This window comes from Charadrius vociferus, unplaced genomic scaffold (genome assembly GCF_000708025.1).
Source record: "Charadrius vociferus isolate BGI_N301 unplaced genomic scaffold, ASM70802v2 scaffold220, whole genome shotgun sequence".
In the NCBI taxonomy this organism is placed as follows: Eukaryota; Metazoa; Chordata; class Aves; order Charadriiformes; family Charadriidae; genus Charadrius; species Charadrius vociferus.
Window position 1 is genome coordinate 197,855 of NW_009646506.1, and position 25,323 is coordinate 223,177.

General features: G+C 41.8%; 1 protein-coding gene across 2 annotated transcripts in view; it reads left to right on the top strand.

Annotated features, from left to right (window-relative positions):
• Positions 1-24,946, top strand: part of RGL1 (ral guanine nucleotide dissociation stimulator-like 1) — a 78,290-nt gene extending 53,344 nt beyond the window's left edge. The window contains exons 5-18 of one of the 2 annotated variants that reach the window (XM_009884313.1): positions 189-373; positions 3,673-3,794; positions 4,457-4,672; positions 8,545-8,648; positions 9,818-9,902; positions 12,359-12,448; positions 14,304-14,390; positions 15,595-15,627; positions 17,148-17,269; positions 18,128-18,217; positions 20,278-20,464; positions 22,430-22,669; positions 24,000-24,114; positions 24,759-24,946. In XM_009884313.1, coding sequence (XP_009882615.1) covers positions 189-373; positions 3,673-3,794; positions 4,457-4,672; positions 8,545-8,648; positions 9,818-9,902; positions 12,359-12,448; positions 14,304-14,390; positions 15,595-15,627; positions 17,148-17,269; positions 18,128-18,217; positions 20,278-20,464; positions 22,430-22,669; positions 24,000-24,114; positions 24,759-24,946 — 1,864 coding nt within the window. The remainder of the gene's footprint in view (positions 1-188; positions 374-3,672; positions 3,795-4,456; positions 4,673-8,544; positions 8,649-9,817; positions 9,903-12,358; positions 12,449-14,303; positions 14,391-15,594; positions 15,628-17,147; positions 17,270-18,127; positions 18,218-20,277; positions 20,465-22,429; positions 22,670-23,999; positions 24,115-24,758) is intronic. The other variant, XM_009884322.1, reaches the window with a different exon arrangement.
• The last annotated feature ends 377 nt before the right edge of the window (positions 24,947-25,323 follow it).

The window sequence follows — 25,323 nt, forward strand, 5'->3', positions numbered from 1 at the left end:
AATCTGAGTGACATCTTACTAAGATTCCATGCATAAAAAGGATAAATTAAATTCCTTGGTCAAAAAGTTTTTGTACTGCCTTCACGTGGAGTATGAATGTCTCAGTGTTTTTATTGTTATATTACATACAGATACATACAATTGCATCAATACATACTACAGTGTGTTCTCTGTGTATTTGCTCTTAGTGCAATAGCATCAATCTTACGAGCCTGGCTTGATCAGTGCTCTGAGGATTTCAGAGAGCCACCCGACTACCCATGTTTGCTGAAGTTGCTGGATTACCTGAAGAAGAATATACCTGGTTCTGACCCGGAGAAGAGGGCACAAAACCTCTTGGAGCAGTTCCAGAACCAAGAAGTGGAAAATGACAGTAAGTTACCTTTCCCTTCTGTCTTTCTGGTCTCCCAGACTGTATGGTACCAAGGGATTTATGTGCAGTACACTTCAACTCTTATGCTAATAGATAATATAGTAAGGCTCACCAGTAACTTTTTTCTTGTTTCTTAAAAAAAAAAATAAAAATCTCTGTATGAGGCTGCAGGTTCTGTGCAGGATGAAATAGTTGTACAGTGTAGGTGCCTATGCCTGTTCATTCTGGGGTGGATTGGGAAATCCAGCACTTCTCTAATAATTAGCCAAAGCTTTGAGATTGCTGCAGCGACTAAGTGGTTAATTGTCAGTACACTTGAATTAAAACGCACAGCTGCTCTTTAGCTGGTCTTCTCATTTCACACAGGGCCCCCGCCCCCGAAAAACCCAAAACAACAAAAAGCAAAATACAGAGCTGCAACAAAATACAGCTTCAGTCACAAGCCTTATTGTCACGAAGCTTTTCTTCCTAGTTACCATCATGTCAAAGGAAGTGGCTGTGGCTGTTTTTTCCTATTTGAGTGGCCGGCTGCTGGTATCCAAGGACAGAGGAAAAACTTACGTTATTGGGGGTCACAATCTACTGAAACAATAGTGAACTGTAGTAACACAAATATGCTGCATGCAGCGTCAAGACTGACACATACCCTTATCCTGGACAGAAAGCTTCCTGTGGCATAAGTTGAAAAGTCATAGGAGCTCACGTAGTGTGTGAATGAGAACTAGAATCAACTTCCAGCTTTGGTAGAGGGGCAAGAGGGAATAATTCATGTAATAAAGGATAAGGGAAATGACAGGAAAAAAAATTCATCCCATAAAAATCATGTCTGCTGGATGTTCCAGCAATACAATGTCAATGCATAACACTGTGAAATGCCAAATGAACTCTGTCATTAACACATATGTAAAAAGGAGTACGCACAGAGCCCAGGTGTTTTCCTTATTGAACACAGGTAAAGTGAACAGGATTGCTAATATGTGCATATTAATGTCCTTTCCTGGGTTTGGTTCCCACAGGTCAGACAAAGAAAGCTCATGAGAGCTATATTTGGGTTCATCTGTTGTTCAAAGTGAGCAAAAGTTCCCAGCAGCCCCAATTCTGCATTTGTTTCCTCAAGTAATACTTGAAAAGTTTCTTTTCTGAGTTATAGATGGGTCAATCTGAATGATAACATTTTCCAAATTGTTGCAGAATAGAGGTTGTTAATTCGAATAAAATAAGAGGAAGAGAAAGCAATTAACCTGAGGGGTCTGCAGAGAAGACTTTTAATGTTGTCACTTACTTTAGCAGAGCTCCATCTTGGTTCATTTCAGAGATTTCTTTCAAAACTCTTAATGTGTTGTCTGCAATCAAGATTTGCTGATAATTATTGTTCTAAAGCATTCATATCGTGTTACGAATTTACAAATTTGGGACCTAATCCTACAGTTTGATTTGTGTAATCAGACCTCCATTCGGTGCTGCTATCAGCCATGCCAGTAGATTAGATTGCAGTACCAGATACATAGATAAATGCTGTTCCCTGGCCTCAGTGCTTGCAGCTTGAGCAATACAAAGCAAGGTGAGTCAGAGAGTGCAAATTCAGAAGGGGCTTCTGTTTGTTCTCAGTGAAGTCAAGAGGGTAGTTGGGCTTTTGAGAGGGCTAAATGGATCAGAGCAATTTGAAGATGATGAAATACTTGAGTATAAGAGGATTCCAGCTTCTTGGGGAGCAGGGAGAAGACTGGTTACACATTTATGAAGGTGAGAGAGAAAGGGGGACAAGAGGCATGAAAAAAGAAAAATAAAATCTTGTGTTGCACTCCAGGACCTGAATTTAAGGGCGCTGTGAGGTTTTGAGCAGGGTTGCAACCCAGTGATGAGGATTTTCAGTTGAATTTCAAGAGCTGAAAGGAAAATGAAAAGTTACATAGCCAAAAAGAGAAAGAAAAAAGTGTGACTCTTGTAACAGTTCTGTAGAAGTCCATTTAATTATGCACATTGTTACAAAACAGCCATGGAAAAATAAGGCCTGAACAGAGACCTCTATTTATCACATTTAGCTCTGTCAATAAATTGTGCAATTGGAATGTACAGATGGAAATCTGGATACAGCCTGTAGTTATAATTTGTTATATCAAAACTATCAGTTGACATTGATGATTAGGTTTTGCTAATTAAGAAAGGAAGGGAAAATGAAGTATTTGGAAAAACAATGATGAAATATCACTATCCGCGTTTGTTGCTTTAATGTCTGTTCTGCTTTAATTGGATATGCAATATTGCATAACATCCTCTGAAATGCCCTGCTTGTTTTTTCTAAGGAAATCGCTCCAGTAGTAAACTCAGTACTTTCATTGCCAGTCTTCAACAAGTCTGTGTTTTCTTCTCCCTTCTTTTGGAGTTACTGTTGCCTTACAGTAAAAGGGATTAGGAAGAGGATTTATTTTCAGGGATTTTCTGTTTGACTTCCTCCTCTACCATGGGAAACAAGGGCATATTTCTTTCTGTTTTAATGTGGCTTTGTTCCCAACCTGTGTGAGCCAAAAGGTAACGTGGGAACATCTGTGAAATCCTTTCCCTTCTGCACTGGATCAGGTCCCTTGATGAGGATAGCTCTCCTCTCTCACCTCTTCACTGTTGCCCAGTGCAAATTTAGAGGCAGCATTCAGCTGAATGCTGTAGGTTCTCACTGAATTCCCTTTTCTGGGAAAAATTCCCGAGAGGGAAGGTGAGGAATACTGGAGTAAACTCTCTTCAATATAGTCCATGTAGCCCTGTGAAGGCACAAATGATGCCAAGAAAATCTGATGCCTCCTTTTATTTCCACACATGGGATGTGAAATCAGGATGTGAGAGCATTCCTAATGCAATATTTTGGGGATGCAATTGCAGTCTCATCTCTTTGCAGATCGATTTTTTTCTTTCTTTTTTTCATATAAAATGCATAAATACAGAAAGGTAGATTAATAAAATTCTGCAGTGTTAATAAGGAATTTTTGTTGGGGGGGGTGGTATTTTTTTATTTCAGAAGAATGGTTAGTGAATGGGTTAACCCACTTCTCAGCTAAGAGACCCTGAACAGCTCAGTTCTGTCTAACTCTATTACTTTTTTCTTCTGCCTTTTCCTTGCCAATTTAACCTTCTGGTCATCATCTTTCTCACTAAAATATGCAGCATAGTGGGGCCATTACATCAGGTAGGACTCTTTCGGTGTTCTGCTATAATATATACAGTGATGTTTTAAAATAAACAAACATCTGCTTTGATTCACTGTTTGCTGTACAAATTTACTAAGTTGTGTTTTCCATCCTGGCCAGATGGGTCCCTTAGCACTTCCACCTCTAACCTATGTGATGAAGAGGAAACGGAGACCAGTCCAGAAGAATTCTCTCTTTTCCAAGAAGACCTTGTGGCAGAACAGTTGACATACATGGATGCAGTATGTAGAGTACATGTACTACTTGAAATGCTAGAAGAAATAGTGCTGGGCTTCTAAAATTTTTCTTAAAGTTATGCTGATTATAAGTATAGTGTTGCAGAACAGGTCTGTTGGTACACAAAACACAGCTTTGCTCAGTTATCCAAACGTGCTTCATTCATTGGGCTTTTTCCTTCAGTCATTCTGAAGGTTTGTCTGGGTTGGGTTTTTTTGTTTTTTTTTTTTTTAAGTGTTAATGTATACTGTATAGCCTTTTTTTGCAAAATTTAGTATTTGACACCTGAGAAATCACACATTTTAACTACATTGCTACCTGGCCTAAAGATGTATAGGTACTCCTAACTGTAGGGCTCTGATTTGGTTTCTCTGTATCAATATTCTTCAAAATATCATTATATAAAAAACTTTCCCCTTGGTTATGCTACTGATGTAAAGGTGTCTCTTATTTTCCCAGGACAATTTAACTGAGAGTTGTTTTAGGGCATCAAGACTTTAAAGAGTATGCCAAAGTATATATTTTAAAGTAACAGAAAACAAATATTTACCTTTGGATCTAAATCTAATATGGTATTCAATTTGTTCTGTAAACATGCATTTCTTCTTGTGGACAATAGAGATCTAGGAGAATCCTGCTGACTTAACACACCTCTACTTCACTCTAGAAACTCTTCAAGAAAGTTGTGCCTTACCACTGTTTGGGAAGCATCTGGTCTCGAAGAGATAAGAAAGAAAATGAGCACCTGGTACCTACCATCAGAGCCACCATCTCTCAGTTTAATGCAGTTACCAAATGTGTTGTCAGCACTATCCTGACAAGCAAAGAACTCAAAACACAGCAAAGAGCCAAGATCATTGAGAAGTGGATTCATGTTGCACATGTAAAGCATTTATTCTAGACTGTTTAATGTTTTCTTGTGCGGGTGCCTTGGAGTGAGGGAGTTGGGAGGGGAGAAAGGGGTTGTATGCGTTGGTCCTGGGCCAGTGAACATCTTAGCTCTAATTTTTTCTGGGTTTTGACTGACTTTCTTTGTAATAGCAGATGCAGTATTGCCCTTCCTCTCCTTAGTTCCTTCCCCACCATGGAAATGGGGTTGATGCTTGTCTCTTCACAGGGTTAGGGGTGCTAATTAATGGGCGAGGCAGATACTGTGCCTTACAGATTCGGAGTGCCATATACTTGATAATGTAACATTTAGAGCAAGATAAGTATAAATTCAGCTAGTTCACTTTCCTAGGAAGAAAATACTGCTTATATCAGTGCAAGAACTGAAATGATGGTTGATATCATCCAAAGGTTACACTTGTTTTCAGAAGAAAGTTTAACAAGAATGGAGTAGGTCTGGCAGTGGTGCAGGCACAATCAGAATAAGCTTTGCGTTTAGCTGCCTTTGGGCATTCATGTTCACTCAATGAGCATCATGCTCCCTCTCCTGCATCTATGAACACCATGAGAGTTGAAATCAGATATGGTGGAAGACAGCACAACTGTTTGTTTTCATACTTTTATATATATGTGTATGTATATATGCAAAGAAAGTAACTACAGGGTTTTAAGTAAGCGCGGACAAAGCTAACTTCTAGGAAGCAGTAGCCTCTTTAATATGGAAAAAATGAAACTATTGTTTCTACTCTTTTGTTTTGAAAAATTCTTGGGGCTGAAAAGTCATTTGCCTACTGAGTTGTTCACAGTTTTCATTAGGTAGACAAAACAGCTGAGAGGTTTGAGAGGTGCAAGCAGTGACCAGAAAAAATAACTAGAGTTACAATATGGTACCAGTCTCCTCATCTTCTTACCTTTCTGCTTTATCATTGTCTCACATGTTGTTTTAACACATTTTTACTCTTTGGTTCAATTCCTTTGTCATGTAGCAGATCAGGTGTTTCTTAATCTTTGCATGAAAGGCTTTTGTATGCTGCCTTTACATAACTACTTTGCTAATTTCTTAGATTATATCTTTAATATTTTACTGTAGTGTTTTTAACTCCCCTTCAGAGCACTGGGCAGCTGGCACTAAGCTAGATCTCTCTTTTGAAGAGAACATTAAAGCACTCTCATATGGATGTGTGTTGACTTTTGTTTTAAGAATCACATGGATTCTTTCTGAGCTATACAAAATAAGCAGTCATAAAAAGCTCAAGCCAAACAGAGGCTTTCCAACCTTGACAATGCACTTCTGTACTTCCAGAGGCAGTATTGTTAGTCCTGGCACCTAAGCTCCGGCAACTGCATGGTTCAGGAAACTGGTATGGGGAAGTAGTCTTTCACCTCTCTTTTGGCACTTACATCGACTCATTTTTGTTATCATCTGATGGCTGCTTTATAGCCTGTGTGAATGGATTAGGAAGTTTGCTGCCTATTTTCTGTGTACAGATCTTTAAGTTGCAGAGGGTACCAGCTAAAGGGGCCCTTACAGGGCAGACTGGTCTGCAGTCTGGGTGAGGAAGTATGAAGCAGCTTCCTGCTCATCATGGGCCACCAGGAAGGCCTGGGGAAGCCAGTACAGGCACCAGCTCATCATACTTGTTCTGTGGATGGAGAGCTTTGCTCTTCACCTCTGTTGATTCAGTCCTTCTCCCTTACTTAATTCATACACATAATTAAATACTTCAGTCTTAGCTAAGCACATGAAAAATGCATGTGCACGCTCTACAAAATAATTGCGCATGTAGAACACCTAGTTGCATATATACTTAGCTGTCCACTTCTGAAGAAAGTGGTTTGCTTTTTGCATGCAAATGAGAGTTTTGAATAGTTAGATGCCTGAATTAGAAAACAATCCACTCATTAAAGTGCAGTTATTCACTGACAGCTAATTCTGTAACTTAGCAGCATGGAGTTCCATGTTTGTTATCTGTTTGTGACTTTTGGATCCAGTTTCTTAGTTTACAAGATAAACTGAATACTTTTTCTAACTGCCAGTCCTCTGCTCCACCTAGGTCTAAGGTTCCTGAGCAGGAGCAGCCAATTTCACTCAGACAATATTTTCTTTAAAAATAAGTAAAAATGAAGTCATTAAAAAAAAATAAAAAATTGAGCATAACAGGATATTAATCAAAGTTGCTTCTGCACATGATTCTTTCTGGTTTTCCCCTTGTGAAGGACACAGCATGAAACAAAATTATTCAAAGCAGTCCTAAAAATTTTTATATACAAATGAAACATTGCTAAAGTTTAGTCTGCAGTCAGTTAAATCATCGAGAACACAAAATCCAATATTGAATTCCTAATTTGCTTTAAATTATGCAACGTGCAATTAAGCCAAGATGGTTCCAAATTAGATCTTCCAGTCCAAACTCCTGTTGTATTTGGGAAAAAAAAAAAAAAAAAAAGCTAAGAATTTGTGCCTCTAAATCTACATTCTCCCCAGCTTGAAATTCAAGTTGAACATAACGAAAGAAGGATCTCCTTCTCAAATGTGTCAGTCTCTGAAGAAGAGCTGTTATGTGGCTTTTGTCCCCAAAACATGCAAAAATAGCTTTCAGGTCTTGTGTGCCCTACCATGTGATCTTGAACCTGGTCTTTATCTAGCCCAACTGCCACCCTGCTTCAAGTGCTGTCTGCCCAGTCAGTCTTCTTAAGCCACACTTTTTTAAACGTGGCCTCTTAAGTTGCACAAAGATTTTTAATTTTTTTTAGGTAAAGAAATGGCAGTAAATGTACTTGCCTCAGTTGTTCAGTCAATTTTAATGCACCTCGTGAAAGAGTTGCTGATATATTAAGGTCTGAGTTTTGTTTATGCTAAGGTTGTTTTACATTTGTTCAGTCCTACAAAGGAAATAAATTATGTCTATTTTCACTGTAAGGATCCTTTACATAATCAGCACTATTAGTGTAATAATCAGCCCCATAAAAATCCGTAGAAGCGGAATTGTAGTTTGAATACATTCTCATTTATGTGCAACAGTCAATTGGCATGGGTTTTGTCTGCTTAATTTGCATGTACAGACACCTGTTTGTGAGAGCTTGTATTTGCAAGAGTTTCTTAGGTCTGTGGTGCCCGTGCTCCGGTTCATGAGCCACCACCAGATTTACAGGAGTTCCTTGAAGAGTCACAGGACAGACTTTCTCCCTGCTGCTCCTTGCTTTCATCTGCTTTGCCAGAAATCTTTGCTTTTTTTTTTTTTTTGAGAGTTAAGTTTTTCAGTGTCCTTTTCCATCAAAACTTTTGCCATAGAGAAGCTGCATAAGAAATGTCTAGGTACCAGTCCCTGTTAGGATTTGATCCTAAATCCTGGAAAAGCTGGGAAGGTTTTTCTCGTTAACATGTGCACATACTTGAATAACAGGTTATTCCTTTGCATGTCTTTATTTTTAATTGACACTTAGATGATTGAGGGTTTACATTTTAAATACCACATAGAAAGAGGCAAAGCCTGGTTTTTACCCTAAAGGGTAAAAGGGATTAGTAACTATAAAGAGCTTTTAAAGAAGCGTAACATTTGTGCTTTTTAGCCTGGCTTCATGAACCGAGTTCAACTTTTATTTTTACTAGGACAACTGGAAGCTGTAACACTGCAACATCACCACAAATACATGAAAGTGAGGAAAACAAGATATAAGTGCCAAAGCCCGTAAAGTGCTTGGTGGCTGGAGGGGGGAGTGATATTTTTGATGCTCAATATTTGTACAGCTGCCTGCTTAGCAGTGAGAAATGTGTAGCAAGCATGACACCGGTCAAACAGAAGAGCACTAACCTATTCGTAATGCTGACATTTAATGCTCCTGTATTTATAACCGCTCCTTTCACAGGAATGTAGGATCCTGAAGAATTTTTCCTCCTTGAGGGCCATCATTTCAGCACTGCAGTCCAACTCCATCTATCGGCTAAAGAAGACCTGGGGATGTGTTCCAAAGTAAGCTTCCCCCTCCACTCCTGTGGCTAGCCCCAAACAAAGGCAAAAAGCTCAGTGCTCTTTCTTTTCCTCTTGTTCTCAGTCTTCCTATTCTGCTCCTTCATGGACATCTGTTTTCTTAGAAGAACCTGTCATTCCTGTGAGGCTCAGACCTCTTTTTTGGGTCTGACTGCTGTGAGCTCCTCTTTCACATTGAGGGGACAACCTGCCCTCAGGGATACTGGGTCTCTTCTGTCCTTTATAGCATAGTGGATCTTTCACAACCTATTTTGAAAAACTATGGGATTAGCTACTCACCCAGTTCATGCAGACTGCTCTCAGAAGGTCAGTAAAAGGGCACTATGATACTTGCCTGTTGTCTTCTCTCCTGTGAAGTTGGAGGAGGTCCAGGTTGCTATAGACCCTCATTAATCCTCTCATGCTCCTGACATTTCCTTAGAATATATCTCCAAACTGCAAAATCCAAATCTGTATTGAAGGCAGTATTTCTTACAGGGAAATACATTTTTTTTTGCAACTGGCATATTTACTGCATGCCAAACAGACACCAGAAATGTCTGTGTAGGAAAGACTGTGTTCTGCTCATTCAGTTTGGGAAGAATAGATTTCTTCCCTTTGCATTTGGTAAACAAAGAAAAATGTCACTCTGCCACGCAGTATACTTCTGCATTTCCCTTAGAGAGAGGTGGGTCTTTCCTTCCACTGCCTGGTGTTCCTGCTCCTGATCAAAATCTTGCTATCTTGTGTTTATAGTGTTGGATAATAGGAAGGGACTCATACACGTAAATCCTAGCCTTCCAGACTGCATGTAACAGAGCAAAAATGAAGTAGTTAGAATACCTCTCACAGCTATTGTTCTGTCCCTTTGTACCCATTTATCTACTTTCTTACAAGAATCTCATACCCTGCAGTGTGACTGAAAACCCTGCTCAGGGTCTGTGTACCTACTGGCATTTCTTTGTGATGATGTCAAATAAGGCCTGACTTTACTGGGAGCTCCAGAAGATCCCAGGAAGGTTACTAGTAGGTGTGCAGCATCTCATTGGATGCATTTTGGTGGTGTTATCTTTTATATGCCCAGCTATTGATGATTCATGAGAAAAATAGTAATCTGATCTGATTTAGAGTGCTTACTAATAACTTAAATAATTTAATCTTTTCCTGTACAGGGACATAATGCTGATGTTCGAAGAGCTGTCTGATATCTTTTCAGACCATGACAATTATTTGACAAGCAGGGAGCTGCTAATGAAGGTGAGAATTAGCTTGAGCTGCAAGGCTTGTGATCTCAATCAAAGCTGAGGTTATCTCTTTTTCTAACCAGCTGTCAAAGCTCATCTCTCCCTGAACTCTACTCTGTGCGGTGCTTCAGGGAAGATAGGTCTGTGCTTTTCTGCTGGGACGAGAAGTGATTTCATTGTTCCTGAAAGAGCCTACACTAGCATTAGCCTGTTGAGCTCAGATACCCACATACAGCAGGCTGCAGCAGCACAGATTCTGTGTGGATTTGTTCACAAGACAGCAGTTCAGGACCTCTTGGAGCCCCTCAAGTTGAATGTCATACTGCTGTAGTTAGGTAACTGGTAACGCTCCCTTGGGCATGGTGATGTCTAGCTCAGGAATAGCTGTGTGCACCGTATCGTACCTCTGATAGCACTGGAGCCACAACCACGTGAAGAGGTGCTGCACAGTGTAATTTTACTGAGATGGGTTACAAATTAGCTCTTTAGCTTTATACTGCTCTGTACAGAGAGATGAACTGTTAGCTTGTGCACCCTCTAAGCAGATCTAGAAAGGCTCAGGTTTGCACCAATGAGTGCAGAGAAACTCCCAAACAAGACTCAACTGGGTTGCACCACTGCAGTGTTTTTGACTTCACTGGAACAATGCCACTCCACTTCAGCTGCGAAATTAAACCAAGATGTTTATTCAACTATCCCGTACCTTTCTTGGAACTAGAAAACAGGGCTGGGAATTTTGAAGGAACAGGCTTCCTACTCTGTGTGTGGCCAGATGGACAACAAAGCAGGCTCTGTCTGAAACAGTTTGACTTGTGTGCTCTCCTGGGCGAACCCCAACAAGTTCAGGAGCTTGAAAGGAGTGAGGAAGAATAGCAGGGAAAGGGTATATTCTGTATAAACTAAGGCATGTTTGTGGCAGTTTTTTCTGCTTACATAAAATTTTCTATAAACTGACTAACCAGCTTACTTTTTGCCAGTTCTATCCAGTCAGTCTGGCATTTGTACCTTACCCCCTTGCCTTGGTATCTGAAACACTGTGTTTTGCTCAGGAATGATGGGTGAACACATTCAAACCTGTCCGTCTGTTTTGTTTTATCATCCATTTATCAACTTCTGTAGCTAAATTTTAAAGCAGGTGAGACAATAATAAGCCTAGAGGGGAAAATGTATGTTCAGAACAGCTTATTTAACTAAATATTAAAAATTAAAAACAACAATCCAATCTGAGCCCAGGCCTCCTGGCTCCCAGCAAATCACTCTCTCCAGCTGCCATAAGTAGATTTGCAAAACATTTTGAAAGCAGTAAGAGGGGAAAAATTTCACAGAATACCTAGAACCTCTCTCCTACTTCTTGTCTTGGACCGTTTTATAACGATCTGAGGATTAATTCCACTGAATCCTTAAAGTCCGTGTTTTCTTTCACTATAAACAGTCTCTCTCAGGAAGCCATGTTTGACCTTGCCTATCCATCCTGCAAATTTAAGTGTAGAGCAGACAAAATGCCATATGAAACAGGCTGGCTGGCACGGAGAGGGACTGCTTTGTTCTCTCCTCCCCAAACGACTCTGCTGTGAGCTGCAGTTTTAGCTTCTGTGCCTGCCTGCCGGCTGCTGTTAGAGAATCTTGAGTTTACCTTTCAGTATCTTGAACATATTGAGACAACTCCTTTTTCATCTGCTCCTGTTTTTCAGCCGAGGAAGGAAATACAGTTTGAGTTATCTGTTCATTAACTGTGACTGAGAGAAGTAAATATTGTAACGAGAGGATCTTTACAAGTGCAAGCTGTTGTTTTATGCCTCTTAAAAAGACATTGATAATGATTCATGCCCCATCTATCTGACCACTGGAAAAAATAACAGTACCTCCCAGCATCCCATATGGATCCAGGGAAATAAAGGCTACAGATCTGTTGTGAAATAGCTCGTCCATTCATAGGAAAGCTTGAATTGTGTAGATGAAAACTTCCATTTCCTGCGTGGTTTTGGATTAGTCAATAAGCCACAGAGGGTAGTTGCTGGATTTCTATGTTGCGGCATAAGAAAAACAACAAAGCATTACATAAGATGGAGATGTTTGCTTGTAGCAGTCCTGATTAGGAAATTAAACAGAAATCCTGAGGTCAAGAGCTTCAGGATAGAATTCGGAGAAGCATCTGGACACCTGAAGTATTTCTAAGCTTCTCTGATTTAAACCCTCAGGAGATTATTCAACAGCACTTAGCTTTGGCAGTAGAGCTATTTTACGGAAAAAATCCCTTATGGTCATCTTGTGGGTTTTGTCCAAAATTCCCAATCAGTGTAAGAGTCCCAGAAAATTGGCATGTGTATGTATACATGCATGTACCTGCACACCAAATATTTTTGCTGGCCTAGCCTGCTTGTTTAAATGTATTTGCAATTATTTTACACAAACACAGTTGCCAGCTTACCACTTAGCTCCTTCATTAATTGCCTTTTAATTCCCTAACAGGAAGGAACATCCAAATTTGCGAATCTGGACAGCAGTGTGAAAGAAAATCAGAAAAGGACACAGAGACGACTGCAACTTCAAAAAGATATGGTATGTCTGGAGTCCCTTTCCTACCCTTTTTGAATTGGTAACATGATTAACCCTATCTGGTGAATTATATAAGAAGCAAAATCTAGAAAAGTATTTAACAAAGTGAGTGTGCAGTAGGTATTGCTCCCGAATGTGCCCTCTGTCAAGCAAAACAATCGCATCAATGCTATTGATTGATATAATGCAAATGAACTGAAAAGTTTAGACTGCATATGCAGTCAGAATGTTTGTCCCTGTAAATATATGCCCAAAGTTGTATTTCCTTTATGCTGTAGATCATAACAAGCAGGTAATGCTCTGTGTGTGTGTATATAATGTGCACATGTGTATAGACGATCCCACTCATGCATACATCTGTATATATAAACAGTTACAAAGTGGGATTAGTGCTGCACCCAGCTCAAGCTGTATGACCTGTGCTGAGCTGCCAAGCTGTGGTTTTAGTGCAATTCAGCTGTCCTTTTACTCCAGTAACACCCGCTTGTGTACTGAAATGCTGGAGAAAAAGGATATGCAAAGCATGAGCATAGCCAGTGTGTTCAGTGATCTGATGCTGGGAATGCTCAAAGATTTGAGGATTTGGTGGATGTACGCGGGGGCCGTGTTATTTTCCCTGGTGCCAATCTTTCCTTGTCCCCTGCAAGGGGATAACTGCGTGTGTAGGCTTGCTGTTCCCGTCCCCACTTGGATTTGCTTCGCATCCCAACAAGCTGTTTGGGATGGATGCTGAGCCAAGGGTTTGGCCTTAGTTTCAAGACTTCCAGAAATTTAGTAAGCCTGTCATATAAAAGGGTAATAAATGATTGATGAATACAAACGTGTTCAGCACTTTCAACTGCCTTGTTTCTGTCCTATGAGAAAGAATTGCATTAACTACTTTTGTTACCGTTTAGAGAGAAATATGGGGAAAGCCACACAACTTTCATGTAGTAAAATACATAATGTTAATACTGGAATTCTTGTGATAAAGAAAATTTAGCTCTGGCCAGAGCAGAAATCTCATTTGCTTTTAAACAGCTCATGAAGCTTCTGACATACCAGCTTGAAAATTGCACAGACTTCTACAGAGATTGCTTTGTGAAATATGTCCGGTTTCCAGTCTGCTGGTGAAAATGGCTTTTGTCTCAAAGTTGGCAAAGATTTAAAAGGATAGGGGAAGAGAAATCTGGGATAGAGGCAAAAGTGCTGAATATGATTTTTTTTGTTTGTCTATTTGTTTGACTGGAAAAAGTATGGATCCTTTTGGATGGTAGAAACAAGCTTTTCCTTCACCAGTGTAGAAACAGTCTGAACTCTACAACTGCTAGCAGCCTAGCAAGTCTAAAATTTGAATAACTGCTATTAAAATGCAGTGAACGGCTAGGGAAGATGGTCACTTATTGGAGGAAAAAACTGTGACTTGATTTGACTTAACTGTCACATGGTATAACAACATGTAAAAATCCACTGCAATGAAGCAGAGAGAGAAACTGCTTACACAGGCCAGCCAGGACCATTCCCCAGTTCTTTCTCTTGTAGCAGGTAACCAAGGGACCCTGCCCCTGGTGCCCAATCCTTCTTTCACAGCAGGGTTTCCTGGTGCCCCACTGTTAGAAATTAGTGTATGGTGGCAATATTGTAATATAAAACCACTTAGCAATATCTGTGAGAGCATCCTGCTCTCATTAGAATTTGATTTAAATTCTAGATCAGATACAGAGGATGATGTAATGAAAGTAAGCGTAATTTCTAAGACCACTGTTTGGTTAAGCAGACTATTTTTGTTTCATTAATCTTCTTATACAGGAGTATTTTAGCTTTCTAATTATTACCATTTCTCAGTCAATTAATCCAACATTACTCTGATCGTTTGCAGGGAGTAATGCAAGGCACGGTACCTTATCTTGGTACCTTCCTCACTGATCTCATCATGCTGGACACAGCTCTTCAGGACTATATTGAGGTAATTTGGGGCAATTGTTTGAATCCTAAATAGCCTCCCTGCCTTCCTGATACTGAGTGTGTCTGTTCATGTATCTTCTACTGGGTTCTCGTGCAGCTCTTAAAAATGGAGGAATCAGTTTTCCGAAAGAAAGGAAGCAATATGCAGTTTTATTAGCAACAAGAATCTTGTGTGAACTTCAGTGCAGTTATCTCAAGGAACAAGCTTAACATTTTATTTTGCCTTGTCATCTTAGGTTAGAAAACATGAAGAAAGTAGGTTTTATAGTATTCTGTTTTATTTTTCTGGAAAAAACAAACATTTTAGGTGTAAAGATTTCTGTGAATAATTGGTGAAATACACAGAATCATGAATTCAGCTCTTCAGACTCTGATCAGTGACGTTGCTTTAGTATTGGCTCAGACGTGTCTGAGCCCTAAAGTGATTAAAGACTTGTTTCTTCATTTCTCTTTAGCTGAACAAGCAGAGGGAAACAATCTAGCATAGGAAGGGAAAAGGGACTGCAACAGAGTCTGGTTGTTTAACAGAGACTGAAGATGGGGCCAATTTTTCAAAAGCGTTTGTTTCAAAGGTTTTCAAACACCTTTGAAAATTGGCCCCATACTGGAAATACTTGAGGAGCCACGTTGCAGGTGCTTAGCCTTCATTGTGCTAGTTGTTGGTATTTATGATAAGAATGGGCAAATATACTTGTTCCTGCCCTGGTAACAGTTGCTGGTTTCTTTGGTTGCTGTTTGTTTTGCAAAACTGCACTAAAGCAGATCTGTGTAAAGTTGCTACATATCCATTTTCTTTTTGGCAGTTTCCCTTCTGTCCATCCCTTAGCGTTCAGTTGGTGTTTCTGAAACTCACTGGGAACACTGCTAAACCCACAGCACAGGCAAAAGCCAAGTTTGCTTCTTGCATGCAAAATCCTGCTAGCACTCTTCGGACCTGATCTCGACACAGCTTTTACGAGCATTCTTGTATTGGGCTTTTCTTCTTGGGCAGATTGCCATTTAGGCCATGGGGACAGATATCCTTTGGAGATTCGGATATATGAGTGCTGTGGCGTATACCAGATCTGGAAACAGGTATTTTTAGAAGGTCCTTGCTCAGGGCAGGTCTGTGCTTTACATTAGTCTTGGTACTTCATCCTGTTTGTGATTAAATTCAACTGAGCATGTGCTCTTCTACTCTGATCCCTTCTCCTTCCTTCCAACAGGGTGGCCTGATAAATTTTGAGAAGAGGCGAAAGGTAAGTTGAATGTTCTGTGATTTTATTTTTTTTTTTTTATTTTTTTTTAGTTTACTGATGTCTTCTTCTAGAGCGTTCTTTTGGCGAGGCCTGTTGTCTTTGCTCAAACATATACACCAGTTGCTAATTTTAATGCGAATTCATGATATAAGAATAGATCCCTGAAACGCTGTGAGCTTCTGCCAAACTGTAAGGAGTGGTGCAGGAAAAGAACTGCCTTTTTAGATGTCTGCAATAGGGGAAGAGGAGCTACAGGCAACTTATTTCCATGGAATTTACATCTTGGACATACACATTCCCTCCATTTAGTGTTCATGGGAATATGTCACATGTGGATGTCCTATGTGTTGAGAGTGAATCAGACCTGGTTGTGTGAGGCCTTCACATTCCAGAAGACACAGTTTGTAAACGTCTTCATTCTGCTGCATTAAACTGTTTGTAGGTAAAAGCCTGCAGAGAGCAAACTAGGTACATGGCTCTGAGAAATATATGCTATCAGTCTTTCCTTTCAGCCTGATCCTTGCTGGTCAGAGATAAGTAATACTATGTAGGAGTAAAGGTACTAGTATTACATCTGTCTGAATGCAGTCGTGCCAAATCTCCATTCTCGGGTCTGAAAGCAGACTTGGATTTGGCTGCAATGGAGCCATTTCCTTTCCTTAACTGGTCCCAGCTCTACAAACCACTTCTTGGACTTGCCTTGTACATGTAACTGCACAGCTCAAGATACTAATAATGAGCTATGTGAGCTTCTCCATGGTCATCAGTCCAGCTTCACACAAACCAATGACAAAGCTGCCCTTTGATCCACGCCGAGTGCTCAGCATCATTCCTGCACCCTGGTTCTATAACCTAACACAAGAGGGTTTTAAGAATTATTTTGGTAAAGTGTGTATGCAAGTGGCGTTATAGAAGAGCAGTGTATTCTAGTCACAGGTATTAAGGGTAGCATTTTACATTCCTCTGGTGCAAGCGTGAGTGCACAAAGTGCAAAGCCGGGGAGGATCAGACTCTCTGCTTTCATTGCAAGCACCCCTAATTATTACCCTTGTTTGCTGCCTTAGAACCGCCTAAGTACAGAGCTTCTCTCAGAGCTGGTCTGGCCAGCGAAGGGGTGAGCGGGTAGGGTAATCTGAAGAACTTGTAACCCTTTGGCTGCCCTTGTTCCTAGAGGAACAACCAGCAGTGCTGCTTTTTGGTGGGTTTGCACTGGTATTACACTTTGGCTGGTACTTGAAAATAGCTCTGTGGTGAAGTATGATTCCTTGGGTTTGTCTTCTAATTTCTGTGTGTCTGATCAAATGTTCACATTTCAATGCACATTATGGATGTTGTGGGGGGGAGGCTTCATTGTTTGAAAAACTGGTTCTTGACATAGTCAGTTACTCAACTGAAACTGAACTTCAGGTCAAACTAAGTTTGTCCTGGATCTGTTGTTGCGTGTTTAGTATATGAATGAGTCTGTTTGGCTTTATCATGTTTTCTAATTAGAATTCCTATTTGATTATTTATTTTCTTAGGAATTTGAAGTAATTGCCCAAATTAAGCTCCTGCAATCTGCATGTAACAGCTACTGCATGACACCAGACCAAAAATTCATCCAGTGGTTCACGAGACAGCAGCATTTAACCGAGGAGGAGAGGTAGGTTCTCAGTCCAGCTGGCGAAGCAGGCTTTTCTTACCCCACACCCACCTGCAGGTAGGTTATGTCAGCCTTTAGCTATCCTCTTACAGCAACTTACATATACTGCTGCTGGAGGAGAGTGGAAATACATCTGCCTTCTGCTAAACAGCTGTAGAAAACCTGTTGAACACTTAGCAGGGTCTAGTTTTGAGATTGGAAATCAGGCTTCTGGCTTTGAAATACGATAGTCTGTTGTGTCTGGGCTGCCTGTATGGCTAGACATATGCTCAGAAGACAATCCTAAGGGACTTCAAGATGCAGTCACTGAGCGTTCAACTGGTGGATGCGGGCAGCAGGTAGCCAAGGCAACGCAGAGCTTGCTGAGTGCTCATCAGATTTAATGTCTCCCGGGCGTTTGGGGTGGGCTTTGCATCCCCTGCTGAGTTCTAAGCAACTGCACATGCTGCTAGACCAATCCAAGACAATTTATTTAAAACATTTTAGTATCTCCACTAGGTATTTGAATACCACTCTGCTGCACCAAGAGTGTAACCACAGATACTGAGTTGTAGTAAAAAAAAAAAAAAGTCAGCATATCCAAAATTCACGTTAAGTATTTTCTTGATTTTTTTTTTCAAATAAAATTATGAATGTCATCCAAAAAAGCACTAGTTTTTAAAACTACTATAAAGAACTGAAATATCCCCTTCATCGTGGTAAAACATGGACAGAGCTATGTTGCTCTTAGTGTGGTTGCAACCTTCTGTGAAGTGGGAATAACTGAAGGTTTCTCAAATTTCTTGAATGTTGCTACTTTGAGATATGTAACTTACAGTATTGTCTGTAAAAATTAACCCAGTGGCCTCTGTTCTGCAGTTTCACCCTGTCACGTGAGGTTGAAGCAGCTGCTGACACTAGCGCCACATCGCCAAAGGCTCGGAAAAGCATGGTGAAGAGGTTCAGCCTGTGAGTATGATGGGGTAATGCGCGTTTGGTGTGTTAACATGAACCTGAATAAATCCAACAAGCAGTACTCATTTCACTAGCTGAAAAACCTGGCTGGGGATCCAGACCACTACATTACTTTAAGGAGACAGCATCAGCTAGAAATGCATACTTCTGTCTGAAACTGTCCCTTTCTATTGTTGTAAGTAGTCGTGAGAATTATTAATGATGAAAGAGATTAGAAACAAACAAGCCTTCCTAAGGTGTCAAAAAAAGGAACCATTTTAGCACTGCATTATAAATTCAATATCTATTGTGTATAAATTCCTTAAATGCAGAAGCAAAACAGGGTAAATGAGGATAAAGTTGGCCTATTTTTAGTCTAATTTGCTATACACATGCAAAAATTCCTTGCAGGATTTTAATATGAAAATTAAGGTTAGCAAAAAAGCATTTGATAGTGGAAACAATCTGTCTAACTGCGCTCAAGTTAGAGAAGGAAAAAAAGTCATTGGGACATGGTCCGATTCAAACAGGAGGTGGGTGGAGAACAGGGGCATGCAGCTAAGCACACACAGGAAACAATATGCTATCAGGAATTCAAGGAAAGCTGCAGGGAATGAAAGCAGAGATGAAGGAATGAAGTAAAAATATTTTAAAGGTGAGAAATTTGAACCTGATGCATGAGGAGATATGAAGGGACTCCCACATACCAGTGGCATGATCAAGATGAGGGGGGAAATGATGAATTTAACAGCACTATCAGATCTTAACTCTCCTTTCCTGCTTGGTTCTTGCACCTAATTTCCCCAGATTAGCCAGCAGCCATTCACTTCATGTCAGTGCTACTCCACGTTAGGGTCTGAAAGAATAGACGTTTTCAATGTAGGGTTTTGAGTTCTGATATGCAAAAAAAAAACCCAAAAAACAGGCAGCTGTTTGGAAACTGTTTTGATTAGTCCATCCCAGTTGGTGATGATAGGCTAGAAGAACGTGAGCTTTGAAGATGACAGTGACTGAACTCTCGGTGGCCTCTCGTTTGTGTCTCACTTGGCGTGTGCATAAGAATTGTTGCTGCAGAGCACAGGCTTTATTCTCTCATTTCTGACTGCATTTCAGTGCAGTAGTATTGTAATTTACCGAATCGAGTTTGTTTGCGCTATGCAGTCTTTGTCTAAAGAATTGTTTCGTCTGCACTCTGAATGTATTTTGCAAATTAATACTGTAGAAAAGACTGGCATAATTCATCCCGGAATCAGTGAGTGACACCTCTCTAAATTGTTTTAAATCATTAACTGCATGCTGACATAGCATCTAATTCACCTTTCTTCTCTACCTTATATATTATAAAAGTTTGTTTCCTTTGACACTCCTTTACATTTACTTGACCTGCATTTAGAAATGAGTCTCAGAGAGGGAGAGCCTATAATTTACACTTTCTTATGATCTCATTGTGTACATCTCTGGTTAGACTCTTAGAGAGAAACTGGTATCTGTGGCACGTTTATTGAGTGAAAGAATTTGCATCAGGGATGAATTTGCCTTTTGAAGACCTTTGCCCGGTCGGTGTATGGCCACGCACTACCTTTCATCCACTGTTTCCCTTACTTATGGTGACTGAGTAGGTCTTGAGTTGCCTTGTGTCAGCGGGATCAGGCTGTGACAGCAGTGTGCAAGAGCACACAAGGTGGAGCAAGCTGTCATGCCTCTAACTTGCCCCTCGTCCCTTGGACTGCAAATGCACCAGATTTACGATCAATCATTTTCTGGCAAGGGAGCCTGAAAATTTAATAGACTGAAGAGGACTCTCGTTTGTGATACTGGGGCATTAGCTCTGATTTTTGCCTTAAAGCTGGTGGGTACGCTAGGTCAAGAAGGCTTTGTGTTAGTGTGTAACAAACTCTCTTGACAAACCCTATATACAACATAGAGGAAATGAAAACAATAGGTGAAAACAATAGGCCATTGTTTTGCACAAAACAAAACAATACGTAAGATTTTTGAACCAAGTGACAGCTTTGCTCAGCCCAGCTCTGTTCTGTTTTCACTTACTGGCTCTGATGCTTTCTTTTCTATACCAGACTGTTTCTAGGCTCTGACGTGATAGCCCACAGCACACCCATCAAAGAGCAACCCAAATCTACTCCAGGTGGGAGCTCTAGTGAAAGCACGGACTCGGCCAGTGTTTCGTCATGTGAGTTAAATCACTCTGAACCTGAAGACGTCTGCACCACTCCCGTAGACACTCCTGATGAGTCTCAGAAAAAGGTACGGTCTGGGCCTTGTTGCCAGCCTGTGAGAGATTGTTGACACTGCAGGCAGACCCTAGACACTTGCCCAAACCTGTTGGTCTTGACTAGAGGATTGCTCTTAGTGGAATGGGGAGACTCTAGAAATAAATGTGTACAAATGGAAGCAATCCAGTCAGAATTTTTGCAGAATCTCTGCAATGCTGCCGAGATACAGGGCAGACTGAAGCTCTCCTTCCCTGGAACCAGATTTACTTGTGGTGCCTGACAGTGTTTTTGGTTTAGGTGAGGCCCTGGAGAAGCACAAGGTTAATTTTTCTTTCAGTCCCTCATTGTGCTTTTTGAGAAAGATGGGGTAGGCTAGTGGCATTTCTACCTTTGAGCTTGTGGGAAGTGGGGTGAGGAGCCTGAGCATCATGCTTGCTCATGGCACAGGGCAGCATAACGTTAACAGTGACATCAAAAAGATTTATAAGCCCTCACAAACAAAACCCAATAAAGCAGGAGATGCTCCTCTTCAGCTGATTCCAAGATCAACAGCTAGTCACTTCCTCCCTGAATATCTCAGGTTTGATGAGTTATTCTACTGTTAGCAGCCTGCTGTCATGTCCATCATGCTCAATCAGCCGCAGCTGGAAAAGGAAGTTTGACTTTAGCAGCTGCGTGCTCACCAAGGAAAGCCCAGCTGCAGTAAGGCTGTGCCTGCACTCTGGGGAAGATGTTTTCTGGGTGGCAATGCTCGTGTGCATTAGTGACAGCCTAATCCTGGGGAATATAGAGCAGCTGCAGTTGACCAAGTGATATGCAGGTACGGTCAGAGCTCACCAGCACTGTGGGTTTGACCTCTCGTGAGCTCCCTGCTGCCAAGATGAACACCTTGGCTCAATTTAATTCCACTGGGGAAACTGGGGTGCGGTGCTGCTGCACCTCCTCCTGCACACCAGCTCACTCAGCACAAGCAAACAGTGTCTCACACAAAGGTGCTGAACCAGCGTGCCAGGAATTCCTTGTTTTGCAGAGAAGGCAAAGCCCTACACCCTGCATCATGGCAGCTGGGACACCCTACAGCAAAAGGAGTATAAGGCTGAAGCTGTGAGTTTTTGTGTTGAGGGTTGATGTGCCTGGCATGTGCCGATACCATCCAGAGAGACAAGCTATACAGGCAGGAAACCACCAGAAGGGATCTGATTATGGGAATCCACAGGGACATCTTTCCTACAGATTCTTCTCTTTTGAACTAAATTGTGTTAACTGTATTGTTAAAGCTCTTATTATGGATGTTTTGCTGAAAAGTGTCATATTGGGGTTTACCTTATTGGTATTTTAAATTAAATTGTACTAAACGTTCTTAAACCAAATGAAGCATGAGGTCCCAGACACTGGCATCCATAAATAATTTCAACTGTTTACCTGGAGCAGTTGTTACAGTGGTTTTGATACGCAAGTTGGAAATGGAAGATCCTCTCAGCAGTTTTTGAGCAGGGCAGATGAAGAGAAACCTGAGCAGCAGGGGCAGGAAGGGGGCAGTTTCCATGGAGGAAGGAATATTCAAGAAGTGGCAAACAGGGAGGGATATGTGTATTTTCACCAGTGTAAAGGCTCAGACCTGGCACAGGAGCAGGGGTACCTGTGGTGCCCTCCGCTTTTTCCCAGACAGTCCCAGTCCCTGGCTGGTTGCCCACAACTTGATTCTGTTCGTTGTATCTGCTGCCATCTCCTGGCCTGCTCTTACTGAGAGGCAAAAGCAAGCAGTGCAGTGTCAAGCACACCAAATTGGAAGTAAGTTTTCATAAAATTGGTGAAATTAATCAAGTGAAGCTCACTTTTTCTGGAGGCAAAATACCACTGCCAGCCTGCTGGATGGAGCACAGATCATGGAGGTTTTGCTTTCTGCTTTCTCAAGTTCTTCCTCCAGAATGACGTACACACAGACATACAAAAAGTCCACTTTATGACAGTGTTTTTCTTTCTTTCTGTTGTGTAGCTCTCTGAATCCTCCTCCTCTTCCTGTTCCTCCACCCATTCCATGGACACATCTTCCTCGGGGGTGTCATCTTCAGTCTCACCCCCAACTTTGCCGTCCTCCAACGACAAGTGCTCTGTCTCCGAGACACCCGTTACCTCAAAAGAACTGCCTCTTGTTTACAACCAGCAGAACAAAGATATGTGCATCATCCGGATCAGCATAGAAGACAACAATGGCAATATGTACAAGAGCATCCTGGTGAGTGGTGTGGAACTGCAAAATGCTGTTATTGTTGGTGATGGTTTCACCCAGGATGACTTAAACAAAGGGTGGTTTTAAGTTTTGAAAACACCTATTCACCAAGCTGATTAATCAGACCTGGCTTGAAAGGGAAAATGACAACTGTTACAATTCAATACATGTGGAGCCTGGTACGACTGGAGAGGTTTGAAAATAGCATCTTTGTGGAAGTTTCTGGTCTTGAAATTAAAACTTGTAATTTAGCAAAAAGTTCAAAGTGAAGCATTCTGATAAAAGGCAGGCCTTGCTGCTCCTGCCCTTCTGTTAGTGCTAGCTGCTTTCTTTCTAGCTCAGAATTCGCGTGTGAGTTTTGACACAAGGTGCCACGTGCCAAATTTTGCCTGGAGAAGCTTTCTCCCAGAGCTGGTTTCTGGAAACACGGAGCTGTATATGAGGAAGCTGACAAGCCCTTTAATTATGCAGCTTCTCTCTGTGGCAAAGGTTGCCAGACCAGCAGCAACCAGCGTTTGGGCGTTTCCCTCGATGCTGGTTTCACAGAGGGATTCTGGCAGCGCTGGGCCAGTGGCCGAGGGAGCGCAGGGTCTGTGCTGGACCATGGGCAATGTGACTCGCCTGCACGAAATCTCTGCAGACACCTGACAGACTCAGCTGCCAAGCAAACACTTCGGGTGCCTCAGGACCTGTGGGGAACAAACACACAGGAGCAGTAGTTCTTAGCACGTTTAGCTACCTTACGATTTTAATGGTCTGACCTCCCTAAATTGCAAAGAGCCGTACCTCGAGGGCCTCACAAATTCGGCTACTGGGAAGACAAATCCTCCTTTTGACTGCAGAAGACTCTGGAGGGAGCCCTGCGTCTGCTCCGGATGCACGGCACTTCCACAGCAGACAGTAAACCCAGTTACAAGGCCAAAAATCTTTGCAGGATGTCAAAGAAAGTATTTAGCACAGGAGACTGCAGATTAATTGACATCTGCAAACAACAGATGGGGTAGCTATTTATGTGGACTTTTATGGCCAGTAAGAACAATGTCTTGTCTCTCAAAGTGTTTGCTCAGGAGAGCAGACATTGTGATTTACTGCTGGCTCTTCTAGTACAGTATCTGTCATCCTGAACTAAAAAAACACCACCACCAAATGTCACTAATACCATGTTTTAGTATCTAGCAGTACCTACTTCTTTATTACTGTCCCATCATATTTTTTTCGGTTCTCTGAAATCTTTTCCAAGACCAAGTGGTCTGCAGAAAGGCAGACCTTTGCTAATTATTCAATCATTATACACAGAGAATAAGCAGAACGTCTCATTGCAACTCTATCTTTCCAGCTAACTAGCCAGGACAAAACTCCTGCTGTCATCCAGAGAGCTATGATGAAGCACAACCTGGAATCTGACTCAGCTGAGGATTATGAGCTTGTACAGGTCATCTCTGCAGACAAAGGTACGGAAGCAGAATGCTGCTGCTGCTTGAAAAGTTCTGCTGGATTCTGAAGGAGAGAGTAAAATGTGAAGGGATGTTAGAAATGCCGTGGACATGTCACAGGTGCCAGTGAGAATAACCCCCCTTGATAACTGGTGCACAGGGATGATTTATCATGGCCTGTCGGCACACCGCTTTATACAGGCAGAGCTCGCTCGTGGGTTGCCAGGTAGACATTCATACGTGCACTGCAACTGCAGAGCCATCGACCGACGAGCAGCTGCTCGCTCTCCCCGAGCACAGTCTGCCACGGGGTTGGGTGGCAGGGTACCACCTCCCTGGGGTCAGGGCTGTCATCCGGCTGCCCAAACAGTGCTTTCGGCACAGCCTCCTCTGGGAGCAGCTGCCAGGGCCTCTGCCAGGCTGGATGTGGTCTGGGTTTGGCCTCCATCTCCTCTCCTCTGCAACCTGGTTTTGTGGGACAGCTGCTGAGGGCACCACACAACGCAGCTTTGGCTGAAGAGGCACAGCAGAAGAAGGAAAGGGGCGCAGCACTGCCCAGCTGTGTACGCTCGGGCCGTTCCCCAGGTCCCTCTTCTCTCCTGCTTTTCTTCTGCTACATGCAGTACTGCAAAGTAACGCTTGCTCTGTTCCCTCTTTTGCAGAGCTGGTGATGCCAGGGAACGCCAACGTGTTCTACGCCATGAACAGCCATGTGAACTTCGATTTCATCCTGCGGAAAAAAGCTTCAGCCAACGGGCAGGTGAAAATGAGGAGCCGTTGCAGTCTGACACTCCCCAGGGCTGCCAAGCGGGGGTGCTGGAGCAACAGGCCCAACAAAATTACACTGTGAGGAAGACAAGGCCGCAGGGAGGAGAACTGTACCTTTGCTACCATCCAGTATTACAGAGTTACAGCAGATGAATGTGTCAGTATTCAACTTTGAAGATCTGAGAGGCTGAAATGCAAAGTAAGCATTTGGTAGACTTACAGCCAGAGGATGTGTGTCTCCTCCCTTGCAGCTTGATATGGACTGACAGACATGGATTTACGGGACAGTATGGACTGGATTTTTTTATTTTTTTATTTTTTTTTTGTTTTGCACATTTGCCTAGGAAGGTGAGAGCCCCAGTTAAAGGGGAAAATGGGACTGCAACATTTGTCTTAAGACACCACACAAGCCAACTCTTTTTGTGAGAAAACATTTTCCTTTGTGCCAGTATTACACAG